At 35.1% G+C, this 25,364-nt stretch overlaps 1 protein-coding gene across 1 annotated transcript; it reads left to right on the top strand.

The window, feature by feature from the left end:
• Positions 1 to 10,528: 10,528 nt before the first annotated feature.
• On the top strand, positions 10,529 to 16,113 carry LOC115962768 (ninja-family protein 6-like). The gene is made up of 3 exons (XM_031081640.1): positions 10,529 to 10,824; positions 11,084 to 11,723; positions 15,408 to 16,113. Exons 1-3 carry the CDS (start codon positions 10,540 to 10,542, stop codon positions 15,821 to 15,823), a joined length of 1,341 nt encoding a protein of 446 aa, XP_030937500.1. The 5' UTR covers positions 10,529 to 10,539; the 3' UTR covers positions 15,824 to 16,113.
• Positions 16,114 to 25,364: the final 9,251 nt, after the last annotated feature.

Genomic DNA, 25,364 nt, shown 5'->3' with positions numbered 1-25,364 from the left:
AAGGCCAATAAAGGTGTAAGGAAAGGGGTGGAACGCCCCAGCATTTAGTCGTATAAGAGGGCTATTCATTTGGTAGGGGATATGTCCTCGGACGGCTATTTCTCACACGGCATCAAGCCTTCAGTTCTCTCCTCGGTTAGTTCCGGGTGAGTACTATTTTTTACGGGTCGGCCTTATTGTGCCAAGCACTTCTATTAAAGCTATGGCGACATCATTTTATTATCAAATATTTTGGTCTTAGTTGTCATTGATTTAGATGCTATATTATTGTGCCGAGCAGCGCTTGCAAATTTATGAAAACATAGAGACATAACATGCGAAATAAGGTAGACAACAATTTTTATTAATATAAAAAAATCATTACAACATACAAAAAGGGGCTCAAACGAGCCTATACAAAATGTAAACTGCCTAAGCAACCATTACATCTGTAGTACAAAAAAGTAAACTGTCAAGCGTCTTTTAAACTCGTCTTCAAAGTTTCTCCAATCTCTGCCTCATTGCTGCTCATACTGAGAGAGGGACTCACTTTAAAAAAGAAAATAAATGAAGAAGAAGGAAATAGTAAGGAAGAAATCAATGACGAAGATGAGGGGGATGAATAAAGAAGATGGAGGACATGAGTAAAGAAGGAGGAGAAGAAGAGAGAGAGATGAAGAGACAAAGAGAGGAACAAAAGATAGAAAAGAAACAGCACCAGGGCGGAACTGGTGCTGGGAAGACAATAAGAAGAGGGAGGGGAAGGGCACCAAGGAGCAAAAGAGGGAGAAGCAGAAGCACTTAGCCCCTGCCTCCGCCCTGACTCCTAACACGCCGGTGCCATATTAGGTACGCTCGTGAGGAGCCGGATGGTAACGATCTTGGGTGTTCTCGACTCAGTCACGTCGAAAGTTTGACGTGACGAGTCCCTACTTCGGATTTTGACTGAAAGAAGGATGAGGTTGATTTTGAGTCTTCGCCATCCTTGTCCCGATCGAGCCATGATAAGTTTTATCGGAACGTGGCGTTTTTGGGAGGGGTGGGACTTTTGCATCCCTTGTTGTTATGGTAAAGTATTTTACGATTAAGTGTATAAACCGGCGAGTAAATCGAATCTTAAGGGAGGCTAAGTATTCCAGAGTCGCAGGAGGATGAAAAGGGATTTTTGGTAAAAACAATCACCTCCTCCTGTCCTACTTATACAGAGGGCGGAGCGGGGGGCATTTAATAAGTTCAGATCTCCAAAGGAATCAGCAAACCCAAACACGCCGGTTCCGCTTCTCCACCCCATCAAAATAAACCGTCGAATTAAAGTAGTCTCGTAAATAGTGATTATTCAAAGCGCGTTTTGAATACCCCAAGCGATAAGAATGCATCAAGCGCGAAATTAAAAACTATCTCGTAGACCGGTGAATCTCTTGGGCATATGAGGAACCGCCAGCATGTTTAATAGGCCGAATAGATTGGGCCACAGGAGAGGTTTGGCATCACCAAAACCCCCCTTTCCAACCAAGAGGTTGGACAGCCGGGTTTTGAGGGGCTATTGTGGGGCCCAAACGATTTACGGGCCGGGCCCATTTACCTGGGGAAAATCCAAAGGCCCAAGCCGAGGAGGGCTATGGCCCAAACTCGACCAAATAGCCTATGGACATCGCCGAGGACGGCTCAGTCCTCGGCAGACCCAAAGTTCCCCCTCTGAAAGGAGGGCAGAAACGGTATAGGACCGAAACCAGGACAAAAGATCTAAAATATCCAGGGAAAGCTGCTGTTATTGCCATTTAATGCTCTGAACCTGACAGAGCCGCATTCTTTGGCTTTTACAACCATCCCCAACGACTTTGGGGGATAGGCTGATGGGACAAGTATCAATTTTGGAAAGATTGACCCTATACGTGGACGAAGGACAATGAACGCAGGCGAATATAAAAGGAAAAAGAAGTAACCTAAAAGGGGGTTGGGAAAAATGGCCAGAAACCAGGGCCTCCCAGCCCACCTCCAGGAGAAAGACTCCAGGGGTGTAGGAAAGCTTAAGTTCATACGAACACCGCGAAAAACCCACCGCCTATCGAATAAGGCCTAGCCTTCCAAACCCACGCTCTACAAATGATATTGTTAGGGGCCTTTTCACGTGCGAACCCGACACTGTTACGGTCCGTCACGAATCGCGTCCTTACATTGTTATTTTGAGACCTCAGTATTAATTATTTAATTTTTTGGTTTTAACTACAAAGATATTTTAGAATATGTAAAGTGTGGATACAAAAAGAAAATGTAATTTAATGATAAATTTGTCCAAATTCACATTTAATAAAAAGATATTAAATAGAATTGTAACCAACTAGTCATATAGTTACAACAAGTTTATAGCCAAACTTTATCATAAATAATATAGATGCCACAATTATATATATATATATATATATATATATATATATAGCCTTTGTAGAATGTTAAGGTAATCCTTTGGCAAAAACAAAAAAATAAATAAATTTCTTCCTTAAGACACATTTATTTCTATTTTTTGATAGTGATGCTATGTATTAATAATAATAAAGTGCGTATATCAGGGAAAAAATTGGTTTTTTTCCCTTTCAAAAAAACAATCCAGCATTTTGCCCTATTTCCGAAATTAATTAGGGAAATGCCTCTCTTTTGAAACTCAGTTTTCTCAAAATCGAGTTAAGCCCTATAATGACGTTTTTAAGAAGCCTATAGTGACGTTTTAAGAACCTATAGTGGCGTTTTGTAATCCAATCTCCATGAAATCGAGTTATAGGTAAAAAAAAGAAAAAAAAATTGCATGTAACTCGACTTCATGAAGATCGGATTACAAAACACCACTATAAGTCCTTAAAACATCACTATAGGCTCCTCAAAACGCCACTATAGGGCTCCGGAAATTTTTTTTTTTTTTTTATAACTCGATTTTGAGAAAATCGAGTTTTAAAAAATGGGCATTTCCCTAATTAGTTTGGAAAAGAGAGAAAAATGCTAGATTTTTTTTTTTGAAAGGGGCATTTGCCCATTTTTTCCTATATATCAGTTATGAATGACGATGGTTGCTTTCTAACAATCCCCATTTGGTGACATGCTTGTATTACCAAACACAGCCTAAGTTACATAGTATGACTAGCTTTCTTCATCTTAAATTCTTTTTGATCTTTAGGTTAAACCCTGAACCACATGTAATATGCCTTTTAGACTTTAGTGCTTACAGTAATTCCTTTTGAAAAGAGCAATATTAGAGAAGAAAATTAATAGAATGGTAGATTTATTTAGTTTTATCATTTTTTACATATTACCCTAAACCTCAAAATCTCCTTGTCAAACAAGTTTTTCAATGACAAAACACACAATATGGATGCGTAAAATTCAAAAACTTTCAATGTTCAAAAGAAGCATGATAAGAAGTCCAAATGTACGTGCCTCGTGGTTCCCCGTTGAAGGCGCAGTGATCATATCTTCTATCTCTATGGTCTTAAAAAATCTCCTTCAATTAGTTTGGAGTCACTTGGTCATGTTAAATCAACCTCAAATCATAATCAAATCCAACTATCTAATTTATGAACCAATCATATATGAAAAACCTGAAATGGGTCCAACCCCAATATGCTTTACTAGGAAATTTTGTAAGAGAGAGAGAGAGAAAGAATTAAAGAGTAACCGCTAATTAATAATGCTAATTATTGTTACACACGCTGAGTTACACACTACCGTACACATTTCAGTTAAAATTATACTTTCAAAACATCATTTCAATTATAATTATAAAATAGTCAAAACATGATTTCAGTTGTGTGTCTCATATATACAATATGTAACTATCACTACTCATCCATTAATAAATGTTAAACCCTAATCAAGTTGATTCTCAGTGCACCTTTTAACTCACAAAAACAAAGAATTCAAAGATTAAAAGTTGGTGGACTTGGTCCACTTGGATTTTGGATTGACAACTTGCCAACTCTCAGTAGTACTATTATAATAGTTCTGCTTAGCCAGTAGGCAGAGACGATGTTGTTCTTTTGCTGAGCAACATCTAATTGCAATTAGTTTATTTCTACTTGTCATATGGTAGACAATATATACCTTAATATTAAATCATTGTTTCCACGTTTTGAAAGCAATCACTCTTTGGATTGAATATCTCCACTAACCCATATTTTTACTTTCATAAACATGAGGATTCCTATTTTTAGGATTGAAGATCGCGCATGGTTTACACGCTTTTATGAGGCAATCATTTAGACCTTAAGCCCCTTAATTTTTTTTTTTTTAAATGGTATATACAATCATATGACTCTTGAAAAATTCTTTCAACTCACTACATGACAATCGATAAAATTATCAAGATGTACTTCTTGTCACATAATCTATTTAATACTTCATATGACTTTGTTAAATAACATACATGAATAATTTTATGAATTGGTCATCATATAATAAGTTAGAGGAAATTCCTCTAAGCCGATTTGAAAAAAGACTTTCCCTTTTTTCCCTTTGACAAAACTTATTTCTACTACTAATTAAGAGACAAATACTTTTTGTCACCTAATATTTTAATATACCCTTCATCAATAATTTATTTTCTAAATAAATGACGTAAATTTTTTTTAAAATAATTTATATAAACATATTAGCATATATACCTCCTCACTTTTCAAAACACTTCATTTTCCTACTTTCTTCATAATCCTAAATTGTTTCTCTTCATCTTTATTGACCGCTCAATACTGCAAAAGTCTTAAACATGTCGGGCACAAAAAAGACTTACATTTCAGGCTCATGAAATACCGTCTCTTCAATACCATATTGAACCTCAAAGATGCCTTAATCTTTGATAATTATTGCCGACTCGTCATGCCACCCATTACGAAAATGACACAAAAAAGAGAGGGCCACAAGGATATAAGTCATAGGCATAATATATAAATGGTCTTTCAATTTGCTTGATTAATATCCAAGACCAATACTGATTTGGTCAGCTTAACCCTTTTTTTTTTTTAATAACAAATATACAAGTGGGTGTTTTATGGGTTGGGCCAAACTCCCTCGCAATTGCAAAAGTGAAATTTTGTGGATAAGCCTTTACCAAATTCCAAGGCAAGCCTGGTCAATGAGCCAATGTTAAGTATGAGAGTTCAGAATCTTTGTTTTCTTTTTTGTTTTGACTATAAATATATATATATATATATATATACATATACACAAATCTTCAAATGAGAAAGTGTTTTTTTTTTTTTAACTGATAATTCAATAGTTGGAGAGGGGTGATTTGAACTTTAGATATTTTTATTAAAAATACTTGAAGTACTAACTAATTGAGTTACAAAACTCTTGACCAGAAGTTTGTTTTGATTATTAACAATTGAATATAAACAAATTGTCAAAATTTTTATAATTCAATTGACACTTACTAATGTTTCCAATGAAAATCAGCTAAAATCCCCTCTAACCTATTGTATCTATCAAATTAAGAAGGAAAAAACTTTTTATGAACTACACCTAAGTTTGGAAATTTTAATTCATTTACAGCCTTACTGACATGCATGGGACATCATAATTGCAATTTTACTCTCACTTATAAAGTTGGGTGAAATGTCAATAGTCTACAAAATATAGATTTCATCATTTTAATATGTCAACTTTGATAACATTGTCATTTCAATTTTTTTTTTTTTTTTTTTTGAATTTAGCCATTTTGTCCTTTTTCATTTTAAACTTAATGAAGTTCACAGAGCAATTCATGAAACTTAAAAATTTTAAACAAGCTCTAGTTAGCTCAACTGATAAAATTTGAGATAAATTATAATTTATCTCACTGTGATTTGACCGAGATTTAAGTTGCTTACTTGTAGTTTAAAATTTGACACTGTACCTACTTAAGATTAGCTCAATTAGAGTTCCGTAACCCATTTCTATTAAAAACAATGCTAAATAGGTAATTTTCCTCCACTTTTATGTCTCTTTCCTCCAAAAACACAAAGAACATAAAAATATAATATCAAATAAGATTAAAAAAATAACTCAACTGAACACTTGCATCATGGAATTTCAAACTATAAGTAGGCAACTTAAATTTTAGTTAAATCTCATGTGGGTAAAATATCAAATTTCAAACTATAAATAAGTAATTTAAATTTCAGTCAAACGTCATATATATGTAAATTGTAATTTACTTTTTTTTTTTCTTTTTAGAGAGATTTTCAACCAATGACGTCTGTTCTTAATAAACATTCTTTACCATCGTATAAAATATCTAGAATTGGAGCCCACCCATATCACTAAGCAATAGGTGTCAATGTGTCATACATAATAATGATAAAAAATTTAAAATTAAATTGAAATTCTACCTATTTAAAAAATAAAAATAAAAAGAGAGAGGTGGTCGACACAGACTAGTAAGAGCGCGTGGGAATATGAGTGTACAACAACATAATAACTGCTAACCGTACTAAAGGAGTGATGTGTATATATATATATATTTTTTTTTTTTGGTCAAATATATATATATATATTTTGTGAAAGAACAGGCGTGCGAGTGGGAAGTGGGAAGGGACACATTTGATTGATGTGAGGAAATGTCAGCTCAGCTGGGTTTATCTCCGACACGTAGCTCTTACAACTTGCCAAATGGGCTAACGTTTGGACCCCCCAACCCACAAAGTCAATACAGGATCCGCCACGTGCTCTTCTATTGACTGCTTTTTACACGTGTCAACCGTTTCTTAAATTTCATTTTCTTTTCTTTTTTTGGTCTTTTGGGGTTTCGTTTCGGTGCGAATATGATACGTTTTTTTTTTTTTTTTTTTACACGTAGCTTTCACTGTCTCTCTCTCACAACTGGGTCCCACACTCTTGGCCCTCACACGTCACATCAAATCAAAGAGGCTGACTGACTGACAGACAGGCGTGCCACGTGGCGATTTTTGGGGGTAAACTCTCGCCGAGCTTTTGAAACTCCCAGGTGCATGTTGGCCACTTGGGGATGTTTACGTTCTGTCAATGTAACAATAATAGTAATAATACATTTTTGGAAGCTTTCTACTTTCTAGTGTGCTCAGTCGTCAATATGAATCCAACTAAGAACCAAATGTTCAAAGCCTACAAATTTTTTCTTCAAACTTTGATTTATAGCTGGATCTAGTATGGAGTGAAATTTTTCAAATTTTTTATATATCTCTTTTTTTTTTTTTTTTAAATCTAATTATTAAATTCAGTGACGAAGCTAAGATTTCAATTTAAAGGAGACAAGATTGAAAAAAAAAATACTAAAAACAAAAGTAATCTAAAAATATTAATAGATAATAAAAACAAAATAAATAGAGAATTGTAACTACAAGTATATATTTCATATTATTAAAACAAAGAAACAAAAATGATCAATCATAGTTACTAACAATCAAAGTGAGAAATTAATTTAAATACATAAAATTTAGACATAATTTGATTGCTTAAAATAAATTAAAAAAATAAATCAATCTACAAAAGTTAACTCTGGAACCTATTAATTGAATTGTCATACAAAAATAACTTTTTCATAATAAATTTTACGATTGTTAAAATAGTGGACTGTGACTTGTAAAGGAAATAAAGTAGTGGGTTTATTAATATAAGTTGTTTACCCTTTACAGTTAACTATTTTCATAATTGTGAAATTTATTGTGAAAAATGTTATGTGTATAGCATTATAATTATAATAAGAAAAGAAAAGAAAAATTAGAATAGGAAAGAAAAGTACTGTAAATAGTAGAATGGATGGGACAAGATCAAGACTACTTGAAATAAATACTACTTAAGAATAGTAAAATAGGTGAGAGTGTGATGGCAGGAGAGAATTGAGGAGCATTTTTTTCTTTTCTTTCTTTCAGGTGTCAGGGCTGTTTCATAATGGTAGGAATGCTTTTTCCATTTTTTTTCACTGACAGAGAGCAAACTACTTAAATAGACTTCGTATAGCATGTACCAAGGCATTTTTTAGAGGAGTCAGGGGGGCAGTTGCCCCCTCTCGCCCCCCCCCCCTTGGCTCCGCCCCTTATTAAATTTCATGTTCTTAATATATATATCAAATTTTATTCAAATTAGATATTATTTACTATTCGATCAATAAACTTTTTTTTTTATATACAATTTTAGATCATAAAATTTTGAAATTTTAATATTTGTTTGATAAGATAGCAATTGATCTTTAATCTTATTGAAATTTTACATACATTAAGAATATAATAAAAACATATAATCTAACGGTTAGATTTTCAAAATTCACACTCAATATAGAGATATATGAGAAGTTTGTAAAGTTTCTCCCTAAATTAGTTTGGAGAAAAACTTTGTTCGTCCAAAGTCTACTATAACCTATTGCTTCCCCAAAGAGTTGAAAGTTTAATGAAATTGATTTATATATATATTAAGCATTAGTTTAGTAACTAGTTTTAGAAATATTTTTATGAAAAAATGATAAAATAATTAATTTTTTGACAGTTTTTATTATATATTTTTTATAAAATTAATGTCAAAACATTCCTAATATAATTTATTAACAATTGCCTAAAGCACCCGTTAGCATGATCCTTTAATATAGTGCCACCAATCTTTATGAGAAGTCATCCTATCATAAAAATTTCCCCCGATCTCAAAATCTAACATATCTCCCCCTTCATCTCTCATTATCTTTAGGAACTTATCTTGCATTCACACACACAATCTTGCAAATACCTTAATTGAAGTAAGATTAAATGTTAAAAATTTCAAATGATAATACAATAATAATGACATCTTTTCTTATAGTTAATGCATGTGGTTCAAACATGATCTTCTCTTTTACTACTATATATATTTTTCTATATATCTTTGATAAAGAAAAACCAAAATGTTAGAGATATATTGACCCATTAGCGTAGGCTTAAACCTAATTTTATTTTATGTGCAAGCTAAGTCTCCTAATTATACTAAAGTTTTATTAGTCTAAGGTTTAATCTACTATATATACTTATCTTATAGTTCATTGTAATATAGGTTTTGTATTACACTTTTATATAATAAAAATATAATCATTCAGGATTTTTCCGTGAACATAAGTCATAAGGCTGAATCACGTAAACATATAACTTTTATGTTCTTGTATTTTTATTTTATACTTCCCTCTCATGCATCTATTCAATCAAGCATATTCAACATAAAATACTATATCATAATTAATATTTAACACTAAAAAAATAAAAATACTATGAGATAATGAACATTGGAATTCCAACCAGCCTACCAAAATTTGAGGTAATGAAATTAAAATTTTAAAAGTCTCACTTCGAAGCTTTTTTTTTTTTTTTTTTTTCCCCTCGTTTTGAGGGCCGTCATGCATGGCACATACGAACGTAATAAAACTAAAAAACCGTCGCACCGCAGTGAAGCAAAAAACACACACGTCTTAGGGAGTTGACGTTACTAGACTATCATGCAATGGACACGTGTCCCCCCGCAAATCCAAACATACCCAACACACAAAATCTGAATCTCACACACTTCTCCAAACGTAGTAACCAACCACTGTTTTCGGCGACGCCGCTTCTGTCACTCTCCAAAAGCACTTTTGTTTTGTTCTTTTCCAACTTGCAATTTTAAAACCCCCAAACTTTATATCACCACCAAACCCTTCCACTCCCTACTTAGTTTATGTTTTTTGGGCAAGTTGTACTACCATTTTCTTTTACCAAATTACCCTCAATAAATTTGTGAAAAATTTCATACTATGACTTGAAAACATATTTGAATTTCACGACATATTGAAGTGGTTGTTCATGATGAACATTTTTGTTCTCTATTACTTACATAAATCTGTCACCTTTTATCTAATATGTAGTCAACCATTTTATCAAATTGGAAAAAAAATAAATCTAAAGACATGTACAACATATTGAAATAGTCAATTATGAGTGATTAATACTTTCTGTTCACTACTACTTACATGAGCTCACCACCTTTTGTCTATTACTTAGTCAACCATTTTATCTAATTTGAAAATAATAAATCTAGACACATGTACATTCTCAATTGTATATTCAATTTCACAATTTATTGATTTGTGTGATTGTGATTATATCTATTAAGTACTTTTTCGTCAACCACTCACAAGTGCATAAGTCAATAAATTATATAATTGAGTGTAAAATTAGTTGTGTTTTGATAGTTTTATTGTATTGGGTGTGAAATTGATCGTGTATTTAGATTCATTAAAGGAGATTGCTACTTCCACAACAAATTCACACAAAAATTATAAGGTGACAATCTCTTACTCGTTCTTATTTAAGTCACTACTGATATTATTTTTTACTTACTATGGATAGTTTGCTACATAAAATATGTTGCAAAATTGTTGTATAAATATTGTATTTCTATTATTACTCTTTATTAAATTTGAAACAATGAAGTGCCAGAGTGAGAGGAGACACAGACTAGTTGTTACATTACAGGTGGTGGGTGTGGGTTCTTTGCAGCCTGCAACTTGCAAAGGACACTGAGTTAGAGCTGGAGGTGTAATCGTAATTCGTACAGGGTGTGACTGAAATGTTAATATCTCTCTCTTTATCTTTATCTCTCTCTCTCTCTATAGTATCTTTTCCACTGTTCACCACGTGGACTATATGCAAGTGCGTTTTCAATTTGCCATCTGTGAAACCAAGAGCAGAAGAAAGAAACTGTTTTTGTTTTCCTCTATTTATTATTTCCATTCAACTCATTCCCCCCCTTTTTTTTTCTCACTTTCCCTCTCTGCCAAACAAAAATGACAACTTTGGGTTACTAGTTCAAGTTCTGGACCCTTTTGCTTCACACAATCAACCTCAAAACCATGTAAGCTCTTCTGGGTTTAGCACTCTTTCATCAACTTTTTTTTTCTTCTTCTTTTACTTTGTCATGCTGATTATTTTGTTACACTGAGTTTTAGCTTATCTGGGTTTGCATGATGTTCTTAATTTCTCTCATTAATTTAATTTCTTTGCCAAAAAAGGAAACTTTATCATTTGGGCATGGTGTTATAGTGCTTAATTTGAGTGTTCTATGTCAAATTTATGCTTGTAACCTTTTCTGATTTTATTTTTTGGGATAACAGAAGGACAAGGAAGAATTTAGCTATTCTTCACTCCCTTTTTTGTGTGTCCAAATGGGTGAGGCAAACCATGGAATGAGCTTCCAAACAAAACTTTCCAAGCAGCAAAACAATGAAAACCCAAGAAACCTTTTACTGCGATTCTCATCTGAGCAAGAGTCTAACCAACCCCAATTATCCAATTGTGAACCACAACTAGACCTTAGTCTTGGACTCTCTCTGGGTGGAGTTTACACTGAAAACTTCAAAGAAAAGCCTATAACCCGGTCAGCCTCTTCTGTCACTGGAGTGATAGCCAAGAAAATTAGTGCTGGTGAATCCAACTCGTCGTTACCAGGGATCTTTCTTTCCTTGACAAGATCTTGCTCATTGCCAGTGGACAATGAGCAAGGGCAGGTTAAGTTCAATGAGTATCAGGCAAAGAAGAGAATGGAGGCCCAGAAGAGGTTGCTGGAGAAGCAGAGGAGAAGCAGGGTAAGCCCTGAGGAAGAGAAGACTCCAGCTGTGGCGCCCGTGCCACAGTCACCGGCGACTGAAATGACGTCTTGGGCGGTGGCTTCTGCTGCAAAAAGCCCTGCACTTTGTCGTGCCATTGTCAAGATCAAAACGGAGGGATATGTATCCGGGAAGCGAAAACTTGAGGGTATACTTCTTTCAATTTTTTCTCTCCTGTGCTAATTTTGAAGTTGAAATGAATTTTGATTGCTTTAATTATATAACTTACGTTTAGTCGCTTTGTTAGCAGAATTAGTTGACATTCCTGTGATATTTGTCGGCAGAATTATTTTTCATGATGCATTAGATTGAATATGTTTGCACTGTTTGGATTCTACTCTTGAAATTCTATGATTCTCTGGATTTTAATTGACTTTATCTATACTAGTAGATTTTTTTACGGGTATTTTTTTGGTACTGTTTGGATCGAAAATTGAAATGTTGTCATAGGAAAACACATCCAAAGAGAATTAGAATAGAGAACAGTTATCTTACTGATGATATATGGCAGGAAAATGCAACTGATGCCAGAAGGGCATTTTTTTAACTTTTAGAATTGGTCGGTCTACTTTGAAATGAAAGGGAAATGAAGAACACATAATTTAGAATGGAATTTGCATTCAAATTGTTAGTTTGATAAGATTTCTTCCACGGAAAGAATTGGAAACAAGTAGAGAAGAAATGGATGGTGGAAACGACAATAACGTGGCATCCATGCACAAACAAGTCCAAAATGATAATAATTGGTAATTAATTGCCTGCGAATACTAAATCTGAAACCAACAAATCGACAATGTATATAGAATATAGGAAGAATATCCAGCAATGTATCAACAGACAGAAAACGACAATACGTAAGCCTAGAGTAGATTTGAGGAGATTTGAACCTGACAACTTATCGACAAAAATAAGTCTCTTATCCTCGTAGTCAATCTATAAAAAAATATTGATCTTGACCATGCACCAACAAACTTAAGTAGTTTATTTTTGTAGGCCAAGGACAGCCCTCAATACTGAACTTTCCCCAGAATAGGAAATTGCACAATTTTTATGTGTTATTCCCATAATTTGGTGTCTAATTTTCATTCCAACAATGAGTCATAAATATTACACAGAAATTGAGACAAAGATGTATTGGAGTAATTATCATTTCAATGCAACTGTTTTTGCTCTAAATTAGATGTCATAAATCTCTTCAAGCTTTAAAATGATGATGATGATGATGATGATAAATAAAAAAAGAGTGTGTGTGTGTGTGTGTGTGTGTGTGTGTGTAATACTCTATCAAGTTTTAAAAAGGGTTATTATCCAGTGTTGGTCCCACTTAAGTGAAGTCCGTGTGACCGCTCTCAAGGCTCAAATCCATGCACTTGTGCTTAACAACCTAAGACTTTATCATTGCAGTAGACACTGGTAAACAAAACAACTAACTAACAACACATAAGAATCCAAAGAAAGCAATACGTAAGCTTAGGCAAAGTATATATAATATGGGAAAGAATCTATGTCTGCTGATGTAGCAATGAACAAAGAAAACGATAACACATAAGTCTAGAATAGATTTGAACCTGCCCCATGTATCGACAAAAACAAGTGTCTTTTATTCTCGTAATCCAGTCCAGAATAGCATATCCGATAATTTGTCGACAAACAAAGAAGGCGCCAATTACAAAAATTAATTCTGACTGCATATCAACAAAATAAGTAGTTTATCTTTGTTGTTTGATGGGAGCCCCCGATACTGCACTTTCTCCCAAATAGGACACAGTTTTTATAAATCCACATAATGTGGCATGAATATAAATATTGAACCCCTCCATTGGGCCCTCATGGACACTCTTGAGACTAGAACTCGCACAATTGCACTTAAGCACCTGAAACTTTACTATTGCACTAGAAAATAGCCCCTATACTCTACCAAGTACAATGAAAATCATTTTGATATCCATATCTTTGTTTTGGCATGATTTCTGATACTCAAACAATGTTCTGTGTTAGATATAGATTTCCTATCATACACAAAAATGATAAATTCTTTACTAATATGACTGATTTAAGCTAACATAAGAAATAGTTCTTGTAAATTGAGAAGCTTGATCACTTCTCCTGCTTCCTTCTTGCATCAAGCATGCATTCTTCACCTCCAACACCTGCTTCTTTGCAAATGAAACCCTTGTGAATTTGATTTTCAATGTAAATTCTCCTTTAGTAGAGTTTCTTTTCTCATAATGATCCCTTCCCTATATCTTCTTCTTCCTTTATCTATATATATATATATATATATATTAACTATGTTGTATTGTTGTCATATCCTATCTTAGATTTCTAAGAAAATGGAATCATGAGGTTATTACTGTATTTTGTAAGAAAATGAATGTATCATTTAAAAATCAAATGAATATCCACAGAGAAAGGTTACCTTTCTCTTTAGCTAAGATGTTAATATCTTTCCTTTAGAGTTCATTGGTGTAAGTATTTGGGGTTCAAAAGTGTAATATATTAAGTATTAGTAACAAAATAAGGCAGAGAGAGAAGCAAGAACATAGGGAAATCATTTTATGTTCCTTGCACTAAAAGGGAAAGCTTTCACTAGGGTGGCATTAAAGTATATAGTTATACTCCTCAAGTCCAATATAATCTCATTTTGTAAAGAGGAAGAAATGAAAACCAATGTTCTTAGCCTGACATACAAAGCCTGCAACAGTCTTGTGTTTATAACATTCGTTCAGGTGCCTAGTATTGTTGGTACTCTTTGTTAGTTTTAACTCTTATTATTATTAAAATCCTTTTGCCTTACTTTCTGATTGTTTATATTTAGAAAATGTTTCTTTCTCCTTTTGAATTTTTTTATTTTTAAAATTTAATGATACAGTCCATTAAGTTGAAATGATTAATATCATTAAAAGGAAATCCTTTTTTTAACACAGTGAGTTGTCATAGGCAACTCGTTCTTTTTTTTTTAATTATATTTATAAGATGCTTTCCATTCTTGATGGGCAGAGGTTATGTGTGAAAGCATGAGGAATATAATGATTTCTATAGAAAGACTCAAGAGAATCATATCTCACTAACATTTTTGATATCTGGATGACTATCTTACTAGGGAAAAGATAGTAATAGTATATCTTTTTTTTTTTCTTCTGTAAGTGTGACTGCAGGATCAAAGCAGGTACCCCCAACCAGTTATATTAAGACTAGAAAGAAGCAATTAAAAATACAGTAAATTATTTGGCACCCTTGAAGGCAAAATAACGTTGAAACAAATTATTGGGCTTATAGCAAAGGAGAGCTTTTGTCAAACCATTTCTTAATAACTTCCCAAAAAATGACTTCAAGTATTGGTACATTAAATATAATAAGGTACTCATATTTTGCTATGAGTAACACACAAGTAAAGTAGAGTAAGTACCAAATTCTAAAGTCTTAGTACACAAAGGTCTTAGTACTAAGATGAAGTTTAACCATAAGCAGTTCATGATATATCTCATGGTTAACTTCTACAATACTACTTTTGCCTGTCTATTACTCTATTGTGTGTAAAACGCCAACTTTTATAACTTTATGAAACAACTAGCTTACTTTAGAATGAGTAATTGCAGCAAGTACTACTTCCTTCCAATTTTGCTATGGGAAAAAAGTGGAAAATTTTGAGGCTGTTTGCTATTTTTTGTGGTAAACACTTTAAGCAAGAAATTTCAGCATAAAATTATCTTAAGATCCCTGCAATGGAAGCCTTGATGAAATTTTTGTTAGCACTGACTTGTATCTTTTTCTTTCAATTTCTCTTTTTGCTGATTTATTCCTCAAATATTTTTTATTTGAATGGCATTAGCCCATGAAGGACTGGAAGGTGCAGCTGCAGAGAAGGGTGCTACCAGTTCTCAGTCATTGCCTAATCCAAAGGACAATGAGCCTGCGGACATCCCTGGAGCAATAACAGATGGAAAATCAATCAGACTTGGTGAGACTAAGCTGGAGAATCAGCCCAAGAAGGTTAAAGTTTCTAATGGTCGCTTTCAAGACAATGGGATGGATGTGATGAAACAAATGCCTAGTGTGACTACTACCGGCGATGGCCCCAATGGGAAGAGAATTGAAGGGTTTTTATACAGGTACACAAAAGGTCAAGTGAGTATAGTATGTGTTTGCCATGGCAGCTTTCTTTCTCCGGCGGAATTTGTCAAGCATGCTGGTGGGAAGGATGTTGAAAATCCAATGAAGCACATTAATGTGTGCACTACCTTTTAGTCCTTGAGGAAAATGGTGGTGGCTAATGTCACCCATTTTGAAATGTTAGGAAATGAACAACCTGAATCAGGGTAAGAAACCTGAAATGAGTAAACTTTTTGAAGTTACCATAATAGAAATCCTTTTCCTTTCTTTTGATAACCCCTTTATTATGGGTATAGGATAAAAAGGAAAAAATAGCTTATCTCTATGTTTTACTGTTTTAGTCAAGCTGAGATGAATTGCTCTTTTAGCTTTTGTATTAATTTGTGAACAACTCTGATAAAGCTATCTTGACTAAAAAAGGAAAATGAAAGATTTCTTTTTCGCTCATAAAAAGGAAAATGAAAGATGTCCATAAGGTGATTTGAACATTTACTGGTCCAGGACCTCTTGGTCCCGAAAAGATTGGTCTAATCAATCTTTATTGTCCTTGCCAGCTTAGATTCTCTCATGCCTAATTATAAAGTTAGTTTCTTTTGCTGCATATTAACCACCCAAAAAAAAAAAGAAGATAAATTTTACAACTTTCTTAATAATTTATTGAGATGGTAAATTATGATTTCTCATCAGTTTGTATGGAATCAATTATAAATTACTAATTTATTGTGTACTTAGACTTGTTCTAAGTTCTAACATCAGTGTTTTGGAATTAGAACTTAGTGTGGCTGGACCAAAGGCCCCATTGAGCCCATAGACATGTCTCAGGATAAGATCAGGTTGGAAGAGGTCAAAAAAGTGGAGGAGGTTTGTTGTGCTTGTGGGCTTGGTGATTAATGATAGACCAATCCATGTTTAAAAACTTCTCCTTATTGCTTATGAACATCAAATTAGTAGCACCCTAAACAGAATAAAATAAATAAATAAATAAATATGTCTCAAAAGCCTAATCTCTTTTTCTTTTTTTTGATGGTTCAAAAGCAAAAGCCTAATCCCTACCATGACTGTTAGGTCCATGTTATGTAGGTTGACAAAACGTGAACATAAAGTTTTAAATTATATATTAAAGTGGCCTGGTTCGTGTGGCTTTGGTCAGGGGGAGTCTTGGGTATTTTCAGTAGCTCGACACCTAGCAAATGATTGAAGCAAGGTTCACACTTATCTTGAGTCTTGACACTAATCAATTAATCGAGAATTGTGTATCTTGATTCTCAATCATACCCATTAAAGTTGTTCAAACTTTAGAATTTTGAGCTTTACTTGCAAGAGTATAAAAAGGACTAATTAGGGACGACCAAAAGAAGTTTTGAAAACTACGTTTTTGTATGCCAATGGTTTTGTGACCGAGTCCTCATTCACCATCAAACTAAAGAAGATCTGAAAACCGGTTATCAAGCTGAAGTTGTTGTATTTACCATAGATGTGCTGCTAAGAGAAGCTTCAAGGCAGTCCTTGAAGTCATGTACGAGTTGTTCGTGTGAATGAAATTCGTAATAGAAAGAGTCCAACAAAGATGGAGCTGCATGTGGTCACATTAAATATCTACTAAAAGAAGCATTATAATCAGGATTAATAATTTAAAAAATAAATAAATTCTACTAGTGGGTTTGTTACCTTGAGAGTAGGCGGTAAACTCTCAAAAGTGTTTTTTCAGTTAGGATTTTCACTTCATAACCATATTGTTTATTTTTATTTTTTATTTTTTTAACACTTATTAACCAAAACTAAATGTTAATATCATAATTGGTTAATTAATCAGCATGACAAAAAATTGGTTAAAAACTAACAATTGGGGTCTAAAACAACGATTTTATAGCTTTGGTTGGTTGATTGGAAATGAGGAATTTTTTCAAGGGAGGGTGTACTAGACAGTCCAACATGACCAGTATTTTACTGTTCCTGTACTTGGATTGGTACAAAAATGTGATTGTTTCGTGCCGCTCCAAATACTAGAGTACTAGCAGATTTCGGCTATTTTGGTGGGTTTTGAATGTTTCGAGTGGAGAAAAAAAGATCCATCCATTTTAGGAAAGTTTTTATTGAGAATTGAAAAAACTATTAAAGCAGTTAATTATTTTTTCGTTTTTCCATTTTAGGACATACATCAGTAAAATCCAAAAAAAAAAAAAAAATTGTTTCTTACCACTTTTTCAAGCTAAATCATGGACTCAATGATCTTTAGTAGGATCTCAACTTGCAGATAGACACCAAAGCAACTAGAGATTTGAGTTATTGTGCAAAAAAGGTGGCAAATTGACCAAAGGGTTGTTACTAACAACTTATTACGCTGGTCGTCTCACTTCCAAATTGACACAGTATAAAGTATTATAAACGTTAGAGAAAAAAAATGTTATTTTATAATTTTACCCAAGTTTTTATTATGTCTATTGTATTATTATTATCAACATATTAAAAGGGATATAAGATTGTTAGATCATAGGCATAATTGTATAAAACTTTTTTTTTTTTTTTATCTTTTTTTATTCCCATTTTTTTTTTAGAAGATTATAAATGGTAGATCTACATAGAAAATAATAACTGTGTGCACCAAAGACAGGGTTACTGGGCCAACCCCCACTTAGGCTCATAACTTATTTGTATGGCGGATTTGGGTATCCTACTTTGGGTTGTTCTAGGTTTAGAGACTCAATGAGATCACTTTTCTCTCTTTCTCTGTGTTTCTTCCTCTCAGGCTCTTCTTTTTCTTTTTCTTTTCTCTCCACAAAATTGCATCCCCCACTCATTCTTTAGTTTCTCCTATTTATAGCCAATTATTAGTGGGGGGATTATCATTACCTTTAAACTAGTGCAATGAGAGGTCCATTATCATTAATTTTAAGTGGATGTTTAGGTGGGAGTGGCTTTGGAAATGGTTCCCACTACAGCAAGTGTGCTCGGCGGCAAAGTTTCCTAAGGCACTGCTAGGCACTCACAACGTGATGTAACCGAACATTTGCATATTGTCCGGGGATGTCTTGCCGAGCAATATGTGAGCTGAAATCCGCTGTCCGCTTATCAGGCATTTGAACAATACCTAACTTAGGCTCGTAGTTATTATGAACTCGGGTCGGGATCCCGAGCGGAATGGAGATTGGACCCCTGGGCCATACTATTGATCCATGGTCCAAGGCCCAAATGGACTTGGACGTTAGGAGCCGTTCAATAACCTTTACAAAAATTTATAAAAATATTTCTTAAATCAATACTCTTAAGTCTTAAGGCATTTCTTTCTCAAAAATAAAAGTCTTAAGGCATTTATTAACTCTTCTCTTTATTTAATTAGAGTATAAATTTAGATGAATTTGTGGATATAATAATATAAGAAATTTTTTTTTTGGGAGAAAGAATAATATAAGAATTTATGGCAAATATTAAAACACTTCCAACTTCCAAGTCAACCAAAGGAACCCTTTTAGTCTTCACCTTCGCCAGCTGTCATTTGATTAATTATTTGATCCTATCACCATCACCAATCAATTTATTATATTTAGTTTAGTTTCCCTTTCCCCAGTCTCCACGCCTCTTTTTTGTCATCCAATCACCACTCTACGTGTCACCAATTACCAAAACGTCAACGGTCTTGTTCGTCTGCAATATAAAACGCGTTTAAATTAAAGAATAGAATTTTTCAAAGTCCAAGCTAATTTAGGCCCGTTTTAGTACGCTTATTTAAACACATATTTTTCAGTTTTTAAGTAATATTACATATATTTTCACACATTTTTATTAATACATATTTTTTAAAAAAATTGAAAATTGTTGTTTAAGCACATATACCAAACAAACCCTTAATATATATATATATATTTTTTTTTTTTTTGAGTTTCTCAACAACAAAAAAATTATTGTGTTTTTATGTCTTTTTTAAAAATAAAAAAATCAAATCAAATTATACACAAATATTAAAATAAAAGATGCTCTTTTTATACTAAAATTTTTATTAAATAACCAGTCTCACTAATCACAAAAAATAAATCCATCAATCATCATCATATTATTCATTGTTAATTACATTATCAATTTGTAAAAATTTATCTAATATAAAATTTATAATATCTTTAATATTTACTTAAAAATGAAATTCACATAAATTTAAAAAATTTAAAATAAGTGTTTTTCTAAACTAATTTAGAGAACCCTCATAAAATCATCGACTTATGTTATTTAAATAAATAAATATATTATTATTATTATTATTATTATTATTATTATGATTATTATTATTAGATAAATAATGTGACTAAAACTACACCTTAATGATTTTATTGATGAGTTGGAGAAAATTTTTCCCCAATGAAAATATATATATTTGAAATGTATTATTAATTTGTTATTGATAATTGAATAATTATTATTATAGTGGTCTAGACTAATTAACAAGAAAAAGGCAAATATATTTAAAGAATATTATTCATTATTATGTTGTCAAATTGTAGAAAGTTATCTAATATATAATGTGTAGGGTCACGATTCGTGGCGGACCGTAACAGTGTCGGGTTCGCACGTAAAACGGCCCTAACAATATCATTTGTAGAGCGTGGGTTTGAAAGGCTAGGCCTTGATCGATAGGCGGTGGGTTTTTCAGGGGGTTCATACAAGGTTAAATGATCGTCACCCCTAGAGTACTTCTCATGGAGGTGGGCTGGGAGGCTCTCGTTTCTTGGCCACTTTTTCCCAGCCCCTTCCCAAGATTACTTAGTTTTCCTTTTATACTCGCCTGTATCCATTTATCCTTCATCCACGTGTAGGGTCAATCTTTCCAAGGCTGATACTTGTCCCATCAGTCTATCCCCCAAAGTCATTGGGGGTGGTTGTAAAAGTCAAAGAATGCGGCCCTGTCGGGTTCAGAACATTAAATGATAATAACCGCAGCTTTCCCCGGATATTTTAGATCTTTTTTCCGAATTTCAGTTTTATACCATTTTTACCATTCTTTACGAGGGGGAAACTTTGGGTCTGCCGAGGACTGAACTACCCTCGGTGGTACCCAAAGCCTATTTTGTTGAACTTGGGCCATAATCCTCCTCGGCTTGGCCCATAAATCATTTACGCCCTACATTAGCCCCTCAAAACCCGGCTGTCCAACCTCTGGGCTGGACAGGGGGGTTTTGGTGACGCCAAACTTCTTCCTGTGGCCCAATCCATTCGGCCTATTAAACATGCTGGCGGTTCCTCATATGCCCAAGAGATTCACCGGTCTACGAGATAGTTCTTAATTTCGCGCTTGAGGCGTTCTTATCGCTTGGGGTATCCAAAACGCGCTTTGATTAATCACTATTTACGAGACTACTTTAATTCGTCGGTTTATTTTGATGGGGTGGAGAAGTGGAACCGGCGTGTTTGGGTTTGCTGATTCCTTTAGAGATCTGAACCTATTAAATGCCCCCCGCTCCGCCCTCTGTATAAGTAGGACAAGAGGAGGTTATTGTTTTTACCAAAAATCCATTTTCATCCCCCTGCGACTCTGGAATACTTAGCCTCTCTTAGGATTCGGTTTACTCACTGGTTTATACTCTTAATCGTAAAATACTTTACCATAACAACAAGGGATGCAAAAGCCCCACCCCTCCCAAAAACGCCACGTTCCGATAAAGCTTATCATGGCTCGATCGGGACAAGGATGGCAAAGACTCAAAATCAACCTCATCCTTCTTTCAGTCAAAATCCGAAGCAGGGACTCGTCACGTCAAACTTTCGACGTGACTGAGTTGAGAACACCCAAAATCGTTACCATCCGGCTCCTCACGAGCGTATCTAATATGGCACCGGCGTGTTAGGAGTCAGGGCTGAGGCAGGGGCTAAGTGCTTCTGCTTCTCCCTCTTCTGCTCCTTGGTGCCCTCCCCCTCCCTCTTCTTATTGTCTTCCCAGCACCAGTTCCGCCCTGGTGCTGTTTCTTTTCTATCTTTTGTTCCTCTCTTTGTCTCTTCATCTCTCTCTCTCCTCTTCTCCTCCTTCTTTACTCATGTCCTCCATTTTCTTTATTCATCCCCTTCATCTTCGTCATTGATTTCTTCCTTACTATTTCCTTCTTCTTCATTCATTTTCTTTTTTAAAGTGAGTCCCTCTCTTAGTATGAGCAGCAATGAGGCAGAGATTGGAGAAACTTTGGAGACGAGTTTAAAAGACGCTTGACAGTTTACTTTTCTGTACTACAGATGTAATGGTTGCTTAGGCAGTTTACATTTTGTATAGGCTCGTTTGAGCCCCTTTCTGTATGTTGTAATGATTTTTTTATATTAATAAAAATTGTTGTCTACCTTATTTCGCATGTTATGTCTCTATGTTTTCATAAATTTGCAAGCGCTGCTCGGCACAATAATATAGCATCTAAATCAATGACGACTAAGACCAAAATATTTGACAATAAAATGATGTCGCCATAGCTTTAATAGAAGGGCTTGGCACAATAAGGCCGACCCGTAAAAAATAGTACTTACCCGGAACTAGCCGAGGAGAGAACCGAAGGCTTGATGCCGTGTGAGAAATAACCGTCCGAGGACATATCCCCTGCCAAATGAATAGCCCTCTTATACGACTAAATGCTGAGGCGTCCCACCACCTTCCTTACCCCCTTATTGGCCTTAACCTTCTATGGTGTTTAAGCCGTAGACGAAGTGACTTGACGTTTTTATCAAGTAGCCCATCTTACGAAATTCAAACCTTTACTTACCCGAGTATTTGGTTTCCCCATAGGCTTGAGTCCGAGGACCATGCAAGACCTAGGTTCTGTCCCCGGGCCCTTGTGCTAAATCGGGCTTGGGCCGTGAGTTGACTGGGCCCAAAATTAGGGGGTATTTCCGTATTCTCAGGCCACGCGATACTTTTTGGGCGTCCCAATATTCGAGGTGCGCCTTCTCGAGACTCCTCTAACTTCAGGGTTGCAGACGACGTTGGAAATCGAGCCAGAGACATTTTGTCTGTAGCGTTCCTTGGGACGTTGCGTGAATTAAATGCTACTATTTTATCTTTTGATATAAAATAGGAGAGAAAGTTACTTTTCCTACGCACAAATCCTTCAGCTTCCTCCTTTAGGAAATCATGTTTGAGGCGAGGGTTAGGGAAAAAGAACTTTCTCCACCGCGGAGGCGCCGTGTCCTCCCGAGACTCGAAGGAGTGATGCACGGGCCAAGAAAGCATAAACTTAAGAGAAATTTACACTTCTACGGAGGGGGGAGGGTGTCTCCCCCCCCTTTCAGTCAAAATCCGAAGCAGGTTCTGGTCATGCCAGATTTTTGGTATGTCCGAAGAAGGAATTTCCACCATCAGCACTGTCTACCTTGTAACCGGCAAATTCTTGCGGGGGCTTCCCAACTTCCGGCTCCCTGTGCCGTTTCTGTAGATGGTGTTAGCCTGAGGTCAGGTTCTTTGGCTGCCTGAGTTATGGGCATGCAGAAGTGTCGAGGAATAGTTTCCTTAGACAACAACTTGGCGCAGTAGCCAACCTCTCCTCTGAGCTGTCCCCACGGCTTTCTCTCCACTCGCTTGTATTTCCCTTTACTTATGTAGTCAGCTTTAGTGTAAGCTTGTTTCAGTTTTTCATTGTACACTGTACTGTTCCTTTGTCTTAATAGAACAGGAGTCCATTTCTCTATACATATCTTTCTTCTCCGTAACAACTACTTTATGCATGAATATTAAATGCAAGCTTGCTCTTAAGGATATTCCGAGCAGAAAAAAATGCTTTAATACAGGTTCCTACTAATTCAAACTCACAAATATTATCAAGTATAACAATGATAACTTTCAATAAATTAAATTCTTGGAACTAACCGGGATAAGCGCTGAGTACTACGCGATGCATGTTAGACCAATGTCCGAGAACGATAATCTCTAAATAATTCGTCTGAAAGGGTAGCTAAGTAGCGAGGGACTTTGATTGTGTTTTTGGGTAATGAATTGCGTCGTACCGAGGGCAGATTGTGGAATCTATGCATTCAAGGTATTAACCCATTTGTGAACTAGGAGTCCTCCTCGGATGGATTTTGAGGTTTACGTGCCATAGTTGGTTCCACATCCAGGTAGTTGGTTTTCCCACAGGCTTGAGTCCGAGGACTATGCAATGCCTTGGTTCTGTCCAAAACCTAGTTTTCCACATCCAGGTAGTTGGTTTTCCCACAGGCTTGAGTCCGAGGACTATGCAATGCCTTGGTTCTGTCCAAAACCTAGTTTTCCACATCCAGGTAGTTGGTTTTCCCACAGGCTTGAGTCCGAGGACTATGCAATGCCTTGGTTCTGTCCAAAACCTAGTTTTCCACATCCAGGTAGTTGGTTTTCCCACAGGCTTGAGTCCGAGGACTATGCAATGCCTTGATTCTGTCCAAAACCTAGTTTTCTCTTTGTATGGGGCCTTGGCTTGCCTTTAGCTCTAGGGGAGCTAGCTCTTCAGCCAAGCCCCTTGAGTTTATCTATACGGTTAACGTTACCAAGCGCCTAGTTTGTTCTGTACGAGGAGCTTTAGCTTTTAGGGGAGTTAGCTCTTCAGCTAAGCCCCTCGTCAAGAAACGTAGCCCCTAGTGAGATTTTATACTTGAACTCTATAACCAACGGTTAGAAATAACAGAGGAAGTGTTTCAACCTACCACCTGCGCCAACACGCAAGCCTTTCCCACAGACGGCGCCAATTGTAGGGTCACGATTCGTGGCGGACCATAACAGTGTCGGGTTCGCACGTAAAACGGCCCTAACAATATCATTTGTAGAGCGTGGGTTTGAAAGGCTAGGCCTTGATCGATAGGCGGTGGGTTTTTCATGGCGTTCATACAAGGTTAAACGATCGTCACCCCTAGAGTACTTCTCCTGGAGGTGAGCTGGGAGGCTCTCGTTTCTTGGCCATTTTTCCCAGCCCCTTCCCAAGATTACTTAGTTTTCCTTTTATACTCGCCTGTATCCATTTATCCTTCATCCACGTGTAGGGTCAATCTTTCCAAGGCTGATACTTGTCCCATCAGTCTATCCCCCAAAGTCATTGGGGGTGGTTGTAAAAGCCAAAGAATGCGGCCCTGTCGGGTTCAGAACATTAAATGATAATAACCGCAGCTTTCCCCGGATATTTTAGATATTTTTTCTGAATTTCAGTTTTATACCATTTTTACCCTTCTTTACGAGGGGGAAACTTTGGGTCTGCTGAGGACTGAACTACCCTCGGCGGTACCCAAAGCCTATTTTGTTGAACTTGGGCCATAATCCTCCTCGGCTTGGCCCATAAATCATTTACGTCCTACATAATGTATTTAACATTTACTTAAAACGAACTACACATAAATATAATAAATTTAAAATAAATGTTTTTCTAAACCAATTTAGAGAAAACTCATTGAAGACCTTCCACTGATATTATTACTTGCCTCATTACATGTGCTTGCTTGTTTGGTGAAGCTCTTTTTTATTTCATTCTAAAATAATAATAAAAAAAAAACTCTTTTTTATTTATTTTGGGTTTAGTGTCACAATGTTTTAAAATGAGATTGAGATAGTATCCTAATTCTCAGATCTTTCTTTATGTGATTTTTTTTTTTCTAATTAGTTATTTGTAAATGAAAAAGAAAAAAAGTTTAAAACTTAGAAATATTTAAAAAAAAAATAGCAAATTACTATTTCAACTGGTTTGTGTTTTTAAATTTA

The sequence above is a fragment of the Quercus lobata genome, chromosome 10 (genome assembly GCF_001633185.2).
Source record: "Quercus lobata isolate SW786 chromosome 10, ValleyOak3.0 Primary Assembly, whole genome shotgun sequence".
Lineage (NCBI taxonomy): Eukaryota > Viridiplantae > Streptophyta > Magnoliopsida > Fagales > Fagaceae > Quercus > Quercus lobata.
Note: the sequence above shows the minus strand (reverse complement) of the source record. Positions and strands in the feature narration are given on the sequence as shown.

What these genes read in the sequence shown, in the direction of transcription:
- LOC115962768 (XM_031081640.1), top strand. Translation starts at nt 10,540, where the DNA reads ATGTTAATATCTCTCTCTTTATCTTTATCTCTCTCTCTCTCTATAGTA. An exon ending in ACAATCAACCTCAAAACCAT is followed by an intron (nt 10,825 to 11,083) that starts GTAAGCTCTTCT and finishes TTGGGATAACAG; the next exon opens with AAGGACAAGGAAGAATTTAG. An exon ending in CGGGAAGCGAAAACTTGAGG is followed by an intron (nt 11,724 to 15,407) that starts GTATACTTCTTT and finishes GAATGGCATTAG; the next exon opens with CCCATGAAGGACTGGAAGGT.